Here is a 12,274-nt window from a genome sequence, read left to right as displayed (position 1 = left end):
CATATATTGCATATTTTATTCTGTTCAAATAATTTCTCTCTCCAAATTTTATGTCTTGCTATATATGGCGTTTTCCTCTTTGAGTGGAAATAAAATGGAAATAAAAATTAAAATAGAAATTGTATCAATGAAGAATGAAATAAATAAGACCCATCTCTTTAACAAAAACAAACCTTCTCTGAAGTTAATTTAACTGGTACTTGATCAGAGACATGTTCCTCAGTGCCTGAAGATACAGCTTTAGAACTGAAAAGTAATAAAATTATCTTACATGTTAAAATGTAATTATTTAATACATGAATCATCACACCTCTACTCTTAGAGAGGCAGATGAGATTATATTACTCTTTTAGAACTGATGATTTCTTTAAATCAACTCCCCGCCACCCCAAAAGAGATTAAGCTTTTTAAGTTTTTTAAGTTTTAAAAGTAAAACTGATAATCTAATGTATAACATTGTGATTAGTCAGTAATACTATATTATAAACTTCAAAGTCACAAAGAGACTAAATCTTACTTGCTCTCTACACAGAAAAGTTATATTCAAGTAATGAGTTATGTGCTATTGCCATAATCAGAGTAAAATGTAAATGTATCAAAACAATACTTGTACACCTCAAACTTACACAGTGTTATATGTCCATTATATCTCATTTCTTTAAAAAAAGAAAAACTGAAAAATGATCAATAATATATAAAAGTATATAATGTATAAAAGTATGATCAATAATGTATAAAAATTATAAAAATGTATAAATAATGTATAAAAGTAGGCAACAACACATGTATTCCTTTCCCATCTTCTATATAGAAGAAGGCAATAAGGGATATGGATTCTTTCATATTGATCTCAATGCTGTTTCTCTATTTATTTTTAATTACAGTTGATTTACCAGACTGTGTTAGTTTCAGGTGTAAAGTGAAGTGATTCTGTTATACATATATATGTATATATCTACATTCTTTTTCTTTCCTGATTCTTTACCATTACAGTTTATTACAAGACGTCAAATATAGTTCCCTTTGCTATATACTTCTTTAATCAATAGGAAAGCAGCTTTCTAAATACTATAATTAACCACTTCCTATACACTAAGAACACCTTCTGAGTGTTCTATGATTTATTCTCCCTACTAACGGCCACCTCCAAACAGACTAAAAGAGGCATGCAAAAATGATTCTCTTTATTCATTTTACCCCATGTGGTACCTGCTAATTGGAATAAAATGAATCATAAAAACCTGAAAGTTTAAAAGAAAAAGTGAAAAATGCACCTTGGTAGAAATGTCCTTGGACACAATTGTTCATTGGTTTGAAGGAAAAGCCTCGGAGGAGATTCTGTTTTGGCTTTAGCAAACCAGTTTCTACCCTATTGAACACAAGAAGACTCTTTTCAATGCACAGTGAGAATATGAAATCAAACAGGCAGACTTCTGCACGGTTTACCTTTTCCGTAAGGGTGCAAATCTTTACGTATTTGCTGTGCCCAGGAACTTCTGCCAAGAATCCCTCAATGATGAGCTGACGGGAAAGAGCCTTCCACCATTTCTCTGTGCGGTCCTTGCCCGTACCAAAGACACTGTGGCTGCGGTATCTATCTTCAAGACGCTGGGAATTCTGAAATTGGGAATAAAACTTAAAGTGTCTACTTAATTAAACAGGAGAAGTAAAACACAAAACCATCTACTGATTCTTTGGCTTTAATACTTAAGTTTCAGCTACCTAACTCACAAAAAATACACTTCAAACAGTGTTCCTTTTCTGCTTTAAAAAAAAAAAAAAAAACGGCAGGGAATTTCATCTAAAAATCACAAGCATTTCCCAACGCATAGGTACTTACTAGCTTTTTGATATGGGGCAAGTTGCTTACTTATCTGTGTTTCTATTTCCTTGGCTGCTATATAAGTATAATAATAATTCCAATCTCTTGGGGATGTTGTGAAGATTAAGTCAGTAACCAGGACAGGACCGAGCCTGGCTCCATAATACTAACTTTCTTTTTATGAGCTAACAGCTGATCCTTTAACTTAACCTGCATTCCTCAACATAAAAGTAAAAGCTCTGACTCAGTATCTAGTCAGTTTTCCTGGAACACTTGTAATGGCATTCTACACCTGCTAGGGGCTTACTTTTATAGTAGGAGATTCTATTGCTTGCAAACTAATAATACCAAAAGTATTAAGCTGCCTGACTAGTACTTGTTAGCAATCTGGACTCTAAAAATCATTCCTCTAGTCTTCCCTTTCAAAAGCAGAAAACAACGTGAAGTGAATGAACACATTTACTAGTATGAAGTAAGAAGATGCTCTTCTAATCAGTAGGGGTCTCTTCCCCTCATGAGCAATAATCAGTGTGAATACTGTGTATGGTGTGAATAAATTTACACTGCCTTGTTTCCATGGCAATCCCCACACAGAAAATATTTCTGCTCTTCCACATGGAGCATTTTGTCTTAAAGGAACCATATTCCTTTTTCAACTAGAAATCCAAACTTACCCAAGTAACATTTTTGAAAAGTCAAAATACTTTTCAGCAACAAATGTCTAACAATTTTTTTCTCTGTGCAAGGCATCTTCCATTTATTACGTATATGTTCCAGTTAACTTAATTTTCCAGGTTAACCCACAGACGAAGGAAATTGCTAAGGATGAGAAAGTTGCTATAGAGGACATGGGGACTTGGGCACTGATTTTTACAGAGCACACAATTTTCCACACACATTCTAACCAATCATAAACCTTTCTTCCAGTACCTCTAGATCATTCAACTTAAAAATACAAATTTAAAACTGCATGTGAACAGCATAATAAAACAGAAACAGTCCTAGAACAGCAGTTAGGAAAGCTGTCATTCATCCTGCTTCTGATACAAAGCAGACCTGAGGCAGCTCATTTAACTTATGGGATTTTGTATCAACCATTGTGTAAAAGGTGGTAGAGTTAAACAATCGTTTTTCTCTAATAAGAGTCTTTACTTCTATGGGGCAACATCTCAAAAATGGAAATTATCAACCCGTTGTTTCCCTTTAAAAAGCAGGTTGGAAAAATCAGGGTACCAAATGGTGCATCAAGGAATGTGGAAATCTACTAACAGATGGATGTGTGTTAGAATAAAGAGAATCATATCCCCAGTCTTTAAACCACTATCAGGCTTCCCAAGTGGCTCAGTGGTAAAGAATCCGCCTGCCAATGAAAGGAGACTCAGAAGACACAGTTTTCAACCCCTGGGTTGGGAAGATCCCCTGGAGGAGAAAATGTCAAACCACTCCCATATTCTTGCCTGAGAAATCCCATGGACAGAGGAGCCTGGCGGGCCACAATCTATGGGGTCATAAAGAGTTGGACACAACTGAGTAACTGAACACACACACATGCTATCATGATACAGAAAACAAATTTGCCACTTCTCTGAATTAACGTCTTTAAAAAAAATCACAGTTGTTTGTTGTGGAGGTTCTTCTTGCTGGGAATGCCACATTCCCCTCCATGCCTTATTCCCTTGATATCTCTGAGCGCACAAATCTACTCTTAGCATCCACAAAATGGAAAAACTACTCTAGTTTTGCAGCTACTAACAACCATTCTCTCTTCAGAATTTGAATAATACTTTAACCTATTCCTTTGCTCCTCATCTCTTTTTATGCTGCAATATACTTATTTCTTCTCAAGTAACATCTTCTATACTGGACGATAAGTTTCACCTAATTTCACTTTGAATTCCCCACAAAACAGAGTACAGTGCCTCACACAAAAATAGCTGTTTAGGTTCTTCCACGACGTCCAGTGGCTAGGACTCTGCACTTGCGTTGCCTGGGGCACAGGTTCAATCCCTGGTTGAGGAACTGAGATCTCTCATGCCCCTGAGGCGCAGCCACACACACACACAACAAAGACGTTTAATAACTAGCAGAAAAAAACAAAACAAAAAACAATTATAAACTCCACTGCTGAGGTTTTAATTTCCTGTGTTCTTAAAGTACAAAGTTCATAGTCTCTGTCTATATTAACTAATGTTTTCCTTTTGCTTCTTCCCCAGTCTCTTCAAGTCAAAGAAGTTCACAGCTACCATTTCAGGGCTTAAAAAAGTCATTTCTGGAACTGCTGTTCTATGTGAACAATCAAGCCAAAATATAAAGTAAAGATAATTAACTCTAGGCATATATATTAATCTGATAAAATAACCTGTCCAGAAAATTAAATGGATAACCCTCTCCTGCTAAGTTTGAAAATTATAAAGGGTGATTAAAACTACCAATAGTTTTCCAATGGCTGCATATAGTCAAAGCATCTTTTATCAAGTGTTCTCTAATTCTGGAGTCATGATATGGTTCAGCACTTTAGTGATAGGAAAGAGGTTTCACTTAATCTCCTAATTATGCAAATTAATCACTATATCTGTTTTCTAATCAGTAAAATTAAGATAACTGCATATCTTAATACTATACACAAAGGTGTTTAAAGATTTTTGGAAATCTCTTTATGTGGTGAGCTAGACCCCTAAAACAAATTTCCTTAGGCAACGTTTCTACTATTTATTTTCCAACAAAATTTATGCTTTAAAAACAAAATTTCCCAGTGCACTGGGACAACCCTAAGGGATGGGATGGGGAGGGAGGTGGGAGTGGAGTTCAGGATGGGGTACACATATACACCCATGGCTGATTCATGTCAATGTATGGCAAAAACCACTACAGTACTGTAAAGTAATTAGCCTCCAATTAGAATAAATAAATTAATAAAAAAATTTTCAAACTATTCACAAACACCTGGATGGTCCGATTTATACTATTTGTAAACATCTTATGTAACACAGGAAAATCATGTATAGCTGAAATACTTGTTTTACATGTACAAATATCTCTTTAAATAAACTCAAAGAGTTTCAAGTTTAAGGTGTTTAATCATCGCACAGATAAAAATTATCTATAAAGATATTAATTTTTCCTAAATTAGTTAAGGTGGACGATTCACTAAATTCTCAAAGGAGATACAATTATAATTTTTAAAATAATATCCCAGTAGATGCCAAGATCTCTGAAATAAGAGAGAAAAAACTTGCCTTATTTTCACTGTAGTTAATGTGTACACATTTTCGTTAAGTGGTACTTTTTAAAAAGTTTTACACCTTTATCTAGCAAGGGTAATATAAAATTTCACAAAGAATAAACTTCTTAATTTGTAGACTCCCTGAAGAGACTGTCAGTATAAGTGGTCTGGCTTGGTTTTTAAATAATAGGTGAAATCTGATCCCTCTTGTGACCAGTTCAAGTTTGTCTAGGAGCCCACTTCCACTTATCTGTTGATACTGGATACTGCTGGGTTATACCAAATTAAAACAAGGCTAATTTTTATAAATTATACATTCAGCTGGGATACACAGGATTTGAGGATGACAGAGACAAAAACTGTTCATAGATCTCAATTATATTTAATCTGTTCCTTGCAACTTGAATTCTTTTATATAAAAAAATACTGCAGCACTCTTAGTTGCTAGTCCAAGTTCCTCAGGCAACACTTCTACCATTAGATTTCTAATCAAATCAAATCAAAGTTTAAACTCCATTCAGAATCTAAAAATATCAGTACCTGAAGGTAACATGCTTTCGATCTTTCATTAAAAATATTTTACAACTGACTACCTTCAAAAATCTCTCTCCAAACAGAACAAAAACTCCGAGAGTAAATATTTACATAAGGTATTTAAGAATTTAACAAATAAATGCTGACCTAAATTATTTTCAGAATTCTACATACAAAGTGAGAATTTTAATCTCTACTTTTAGTATATTTTTAATAAATATACATGGTTGCAAAGGATTCTATCTCCCACTAATTTTTTTTTCAACTAATATCAATATATAAAACTTAACTTTACAGACTTGTAAATCAGGAATAAAATCATATAAACAAAAGAACTACAGAAAAAGCTCCTTGGCTATAAGGGTCATGACCTACTCATATTTGTACCTGCAGCTGTTAGCATAATGTTAGCACACTAATCACTCAAAAAAACACCAAGTAGCTGAATTAACTATTTTTTCATTAGTTAAGAAACAGAAAACTTTCTAGGACTTTTAAATGCTTCTGATAAAAAAAAGCAGAAGGAAAGAAAAAAACATACAACCATATATTATAACTGAACTGAGACATTTACAAAAGATCACTAAAATTTTAAGTTATGCTCAAAAATTTCACCACTTTTCAGGGCACCAAAAGACACAAATTTGTTCTACCTGTCCCTTGACACAATGAAAGTTAACTTTTCTTAATTATCCCAAAAAAGACCAGCCTAGGGATTCATCCGACTGCAATGTAATGAACTAAGACAGACAGCCTGGAAGCATTCTTAATGATACACGCAGGTTTTGTCAAAAGTAATGAATGCAGTGATGACCTGGAACTTAATACGACTCTGAGTTTCTAATAACTAAAGCCAAAGCTATAATCACAGAACAGCAAACCTCTGAAGAAAAGTACAATGGGAGTAAAAGAAGACTTACAGATCCTCGGAGAAATAAAATTGGAATCCCAATGCCGAACCTTCCTCCTAAGATGGTCACAGCAGATAAGAGCTGGAATGCTTGCGGACCAAAGTCCTGTGTATCTTCTGAGTCTTCAAGGGAAAAGCAGTGATCCAATCTAAATAAAAACAATACGTTAAGAAAGTTTAGTCAAGCTATGTACCTTTAGAAATTAAAAGAATTAGTGTAATAATTAAATAAGTAAATTGTAAAAAAAAAAAAAAATTCCAGTAAAAAACATTTCAAATGTGCCAACTGCTTCAGAAACTACAAAGAAAATTCAACACAGCAAAGAGCATTTGAAGTACATAGAACATGAAATATAAGCTGTAATACAGCATCACAGGCATGTCATGTTGATGTTTCTCAAACCCTAGTGCCCCAGAACCCAAGTTTCACAGGAGGTACTTTGGCCCAAAAACAGAAGAGAAAAAGGTTCAAGCAGGCAGAAATGTAGGGTTATTGCTTGAAGCACTTCACTTAATTGATTGTATAAATGCTGGAATTTTGCATTAAGTTTTGGTAGAAGAAAAAGGGTTATTGCCCTCACTCTCCAAAAAAAGTTTTGAACCGAACAAAAAAATCTCCTGTGCAATCAATCCTTAGTTTAAAATCTAACCACTGTAAAATATGACCAAAGATGATAAATTGTTCATTTAAGACCATTTAGAAGTTAAATTCCTAAGCCATCCTTCAAGCAGATTTGAAATTATCATTAATACAAATGAAAATTCTTTAGAGCACGTTGAGAACAAAAGAACTTAAGAGAAAATCTACTAACATGGCTCAACTACCTAATTCAGTTGCTTTCTTTATAATAAATATCTTTGAAATAACAATAAGAATATAGTCAGTATTCTAGATATATTTGAGGGAAAAAGGCTACGCTTAGGTTTATTCTCTACAATAACTATTTTAGCAAGATACTTAGCTCATTAATTTTCTTTTCTACTATGAGTATTTAAAGTTATCAAATTCCCATAAAGTACCACCTATGCTGCAGCATACAAGTTGTAGTGTACGTTACTGTAATGATCACTAAGCTCTCAAAATGTTTTAATTTCCAGTTTGAGTTTTCCCTTGATTGGTGAGTTATTGTAAAACATTATTTTAAATTTCCAAATGAATGCGAATTTTTCTGCTTACCTTCTGTTTACTTCTAATTCAGCTGCATTCTGGCCAGAAAATGTAGTGTGTTTGATATCAAGACACTAAAAATTTGAAACAGGCTAACACAGAGGTCAGAAAATCTTTCCTATAAATGGTCAGACAGTAAATAGCTTAGGCTTTGTGAACCATATGATTGATCTCTGTGACACAACTACTTAGCTCAACTTTGCAAAAGAGTCACAGATAACACATAAAAGTACACGTCTGTGTTCTAAGAAAACTTTATTTATGAAAACCGGCTGCGAGTGAATTTGGTCCGGGGGCCACAGTTTGCCAACCACTGCTTATAAATATGCTACCTATGTTTCAGAAGTAGTCTCTAATTCAGTGCTCCCCAGCCATCATGTTGCAAATGGATTATAGCTGTGCTGAAGGCTAATCCCTTCAGACCGTAGGGTTCTGAACACAATCTAGATTCAAGTAGCCTCATGTGCTATACAAGTATTATCATTAACTATGTGGGTCATGAAGTAAAAATGTCTGAGACACATTACTCAAACTGCTTGATACAGGCTTCTCTATATACCACAAATTGATAAATCAAACTTGTTACTGTATTGACCAGATTACCTCTTGCTTCCTACTTTTTATTTCTTAGCCTACCAAAAACTAAAAATTACATCAACCTCTCCTATTTTGGGGCATAGACCTGGATTACTGTGATATTGAATGGTCTGCCTTGGAAAAGAACAGAGATCATTACTGTGATATTGAATGGTCTGCCTTGGAAAAGAACAGAGATCATTCTGTCATTTTTGAGACTGCAAAGAAGTTCTGCATTTTGGACCCTTTCGTTGACTATGAGGGCTACTCCATTTCTTCTAAGGGATTGTTGCCCACAGTAGTAGACGTAATGGTCATCTGAATTAAATTCGCGCGTTCTGGTCCACTTTAGTTCACTGATTCCTAAAATGTCGACGTTCACTCTTGCCATCTCCTGTTTGACCACATCCAATTTACCTTGATTCATGGACCTAACATTACAGGTTCCTATGCAACAATGTTCTTTACAGCATTGGACTTTACTTCCATCACCAGTCACATCCACAACTGAGGGTTGTTTTCGCTTTGGCTCAGCCTCGTCAGTCTTTCTGGAGCTGTTTCTCCACTCTTTTCCAGTAGCATATCGGGCACTATTGACCTGGGGAGTTCATCTTTCAGTGTCATTATCTTTTGGTCTTTTCATACTGCTCATGGGGCTCTCAAGGCAAGAATACGAATGTGGTTTGCCATTCCCTTCTCCAGTGGACCACATTTTGTCAGAACTTTCCACCATGACCCGTCCGTCTTAGGTGGCCCAACATGGCATGGGTCATAGTTGTATTCAGTTAGAGAAGGCTGTGATCCATGTGATAAGTTTGGTTAGTTCTCTGTGTAATCCAAGTATATACCCCAACCACAAATGCTGAAGAAGGTGAAGTTGAATGGTTCTATGAAGACCTATAAGACCTTCTAGAACTAATACCGAAAAAAGATGTCCTTTTCATCACAGGGGCCTGGAATACAAAAGTAGGAAGTCAACAGATACTTGGAGTAATAGGCAAGTTTGGCCTTGGAGTACAGAATGAAACAGGGCAAAGGCTAATAGAATTTTGCCAAGAGGATGCACTGGTCATAGCAAACACCCTCTTCCAACAACACAAGAGACAACTCTACACGTGGACATAACCAGATGTCAATACTGAAATCATATTGATTATATTCTTCACAGTCGAAGACGGAGCTCTAGACAGTCAGCAAAAACAACACTGGGAGCTGACCATGGCTCCGATCATGAGCTCCTTAATGTAAAATTCAGACTTTAACTGAAGCAAGTACGGAAAACCATTCAGGTATGACCTAAATCAAATCCCTTATGATTATACAGTGGATGTGGCAAATAGATTCAAGGGATTAGATCTGACAGAGTGCCTGAAGAACTATGGACAGAGGTTTGTGATGCTGTACAGGAGGCCGTGATCAAGAACATCCCCAAGAAAAAGAAATGCAAAAGGCAAAATGGTTGTCTGAGGAGGCCTTACAAATAGCTGAGAAAAGAAGAGAAGCAAAAAGCAAAGGAGAAAAGGAAATATATATACATCTGAATGCAGAGTTCCAAAGAATAACACAAAGAGATAAAAAAGCCTTCCAAAGTGATCACTGAAAAGAACTAGAGGAAAACAAGAGAATGGGAAATACGAGAGATCTCTTCAAGAAAATCAGAGATATCACAGGAACATTTCATGCAAAGATGGGCACAATAAAGGACAGAAATGCTATGGACCTAAAAGAAGCTGAAGATATTAAGAAGAGGTGGTAAGAATACACAGAAGAACTATACAAAAAAAGATGTTTATGACCCAGATAACCACGATGGTGTGATCACTCACCTAGAGCCAGACATGCTGGAGTGGTAAGTCAAGTGGGCCTTAGGAAACATCACTATGAACAAAGTTAGGGGAAGTGATGGAATTCCAGTTGAGCTATTTCAAATCCTAAAAGATGATGCTGTGAAAGTGCTGCACTCAATATGCCAGCAAATTTGGAAAACTCAACAGTGGTCACAGGATGGGAAAAGGTCAGTTTTCATTCCAATCCCAAAGAAAGGAAATGCCAGAGAATGCTCAAACTACCGCACAAGTGCACTCATCTCACACGCTAGCAAAGTAATGCTCAAAATACTCCAAACTAGGCTTCAACAGTACAGGAATCGAGAACTTCCAGATATTCAAGCTGGATTTAGAAAAAGCAGAGGAACCATAGATCAAACTGCCATCATCTGTTGGACTGTAGAAAAAATGAGAATTCCACCAAAACATCTACTTCTGCTTCACTGACTATGCAAAAGCCTTTGACTGTGTGGATCACAACAAACTGGAAAATTCTTAAAGAGCTGGGAATACCAGACCACCTTACCTGCCTCCTGAGAAATCTGTATGCTGGTCAAGAAGCAACAGTTAGAACCAGACATGAATCGACGGACTGGTTCCAAATTGGAAAAGGAGTACATCAAGGCTGTATATTGTCATTCTGTTTATTTAACTTATATGCAGAGCACATCATGTGAAATGCTGAGCTGGATGAAGCACAGCTGGAATCAAGATTGCTGGCAAAAATATAGATAACCTCAGATATGCAGATGACACCACCCTTATGGCAGAAAGTGAAGAGGAACTCAAGAACCACCTGATTAAAATGAAAGAGGACAGTGAAAAAGCTGGCTTAAAATTCAACATTCAAAAAACTAAGACCATGGCATCTGGTTCTATCACTTCATGGCAAACAGATGGGCAAACAGTGGAAACAGTGACAGACTTTATTTTGGGGGGCTCCAAAATCACAAGATGGTGACTACAGCCATGAAATTAAAAGATTCTTGCTTCTTGGAAGAAAAGTTATGACCAACCTAGTTCAGTTCAGTTCAGTCGCTCAGTAGTGTCCGACTCTTTGCAACCCCATGAATTGCAGCACGCCAGGCCTCCCTGTCCATCACCAACTCCCGGAGTTCACCCAGACTCACGTCCATCAAGTCAGTGATGCCATCCAGCCATCTCATCCTCTGTCGTCCCCTTCTCCTCCTGCCCCCAATCCCTCCCAGCATCAGAGTCTTTTCCAATGAGTCAACTCTTCGCATGAGGTGGCCAAAGGACTGGAGTTTCAGCTTCAGCATCATTCCTTCCAAAGAAATCCCAGGGCTGATCTTCAGAATGGACTGGTTGGATCTCCTTGCAGTCCAAGGGACTCTCAAGAGTCTTCTCCAACACCACAGTTCAAAAGCATCAATTCTTCGGTGCTCAGCTTTCTTCACAGTCCAACTCTCACATCCATACATGACCACAGGAAAAACCATAGCCTTGACTAGACGGACCTTTGTTGGCAAAGTAATGTCTCTGCTTTTCAATATGCTATCTAGGTTGGTCAAGTGGGCCTTAGACAACATCACTATGAACAAAGCTAGTGGAGGTGATGGAATTCCAATTGAGCTATTTCAAATCCTGAAAGATGATGCTGTGAAAGTGCTGCACTCAATATGCCAGCAAATTTGGAAAACTCAGCAGTGGCCACAGGACTGGAAAAGGTCAGTTTTTATTCCAATCCCAAAGAAAGGCAATGCCAAGGAATGCTCAAACTACCGCACAATTGCACTCAACTCACACGCTAGTAAACTAATGCTCAAAATTCTCCAAGCCAGGCTTCAGCAATACGTGAACTGTGAACTTCCAGATGTTCAAGCTGGTTTTAGAAAAGGCAAAGGAACCAAAGATCAAATTGCCAACATCTGCTGGATCATCGAAAAAGCAAGAGAGTTCCAGAAAAACATCTATTTCTGCTTTATTGACTATGCCAAAGCCTTTGACTGTGTGGATCACAATAATCTGTGGAAAATTCTGAAAGAGATAGGAATACCAGACCACCTGACCTGCCTCTTGAAAAATCTGTATGCAGGTCAGGAAACAACAGTTAGAACTGGACATGGAACAACGGACTGGTTCCAAATAGGAAAAGGAGTACATCAAGGCTGTATATTGTCACTCTGCTTATTTAACTTATATGTAGAGTACATCATGAGAAATGCTGGGCTGGAAGAAGCACAAGCTGGAATCA

General features: G+C 36.7%; 1 protein-coding gene across 8 annotated transcripts in view; it reads right to left on the bottom strand.

The window, feature by feature from the left end:
• The window catches only part of WRN (WRN RecQ like helicase), a 128,245-nt gene that overhangs the window by 23,965 nt on the left and 92,006 nt on the right, over nucleotides 1-12,274 (bottom strand). For all 8 annotated transcript variants that reach the window (XM_061404415.1, XM_061404419.1, XM_061404413.1 and 5 more), the window contains 4 exons: nucleotides 6,500-6,638; nucleotides 1,447-1,617; nucleotides 1,275-1,369; nucleotides 174-246 (listed from right to left, as the gene is read on the bottom strand). In XM_061404415.1, coding sequence (XP_061260399.1) covers nucleotides 174-246; nucleotides 1,275-1,369; nucleotides 1,447-1,617; nucleotides 6,500-6,638 — 478 coding nt within the window. The remainder of the gene's footprint in view (nucleotides 1-173; nucleotides 247-1,274; nucleotides 1,370-1,446; nucleotides 1,618-6,499; nucleotides 6,639-12,274) is intronic.

Source organism: Bos javanicus, chromosome 27 (assembly GCF_032452875.1).
Source record: "Bos javanicus breed banteng chromosome 27, ARS-OSU_banteng_1.0, whole genome shotgun sequence".
Taxonomy (NCBI): Eukaryota; Metazoa; Chordata; class Mammalia; order Artiodactyla; family Bovidae; genus Bos; species Bos javanicus.
This window is presented reverse-complemented; position numbering and strand designations above follow the sequence as displayed.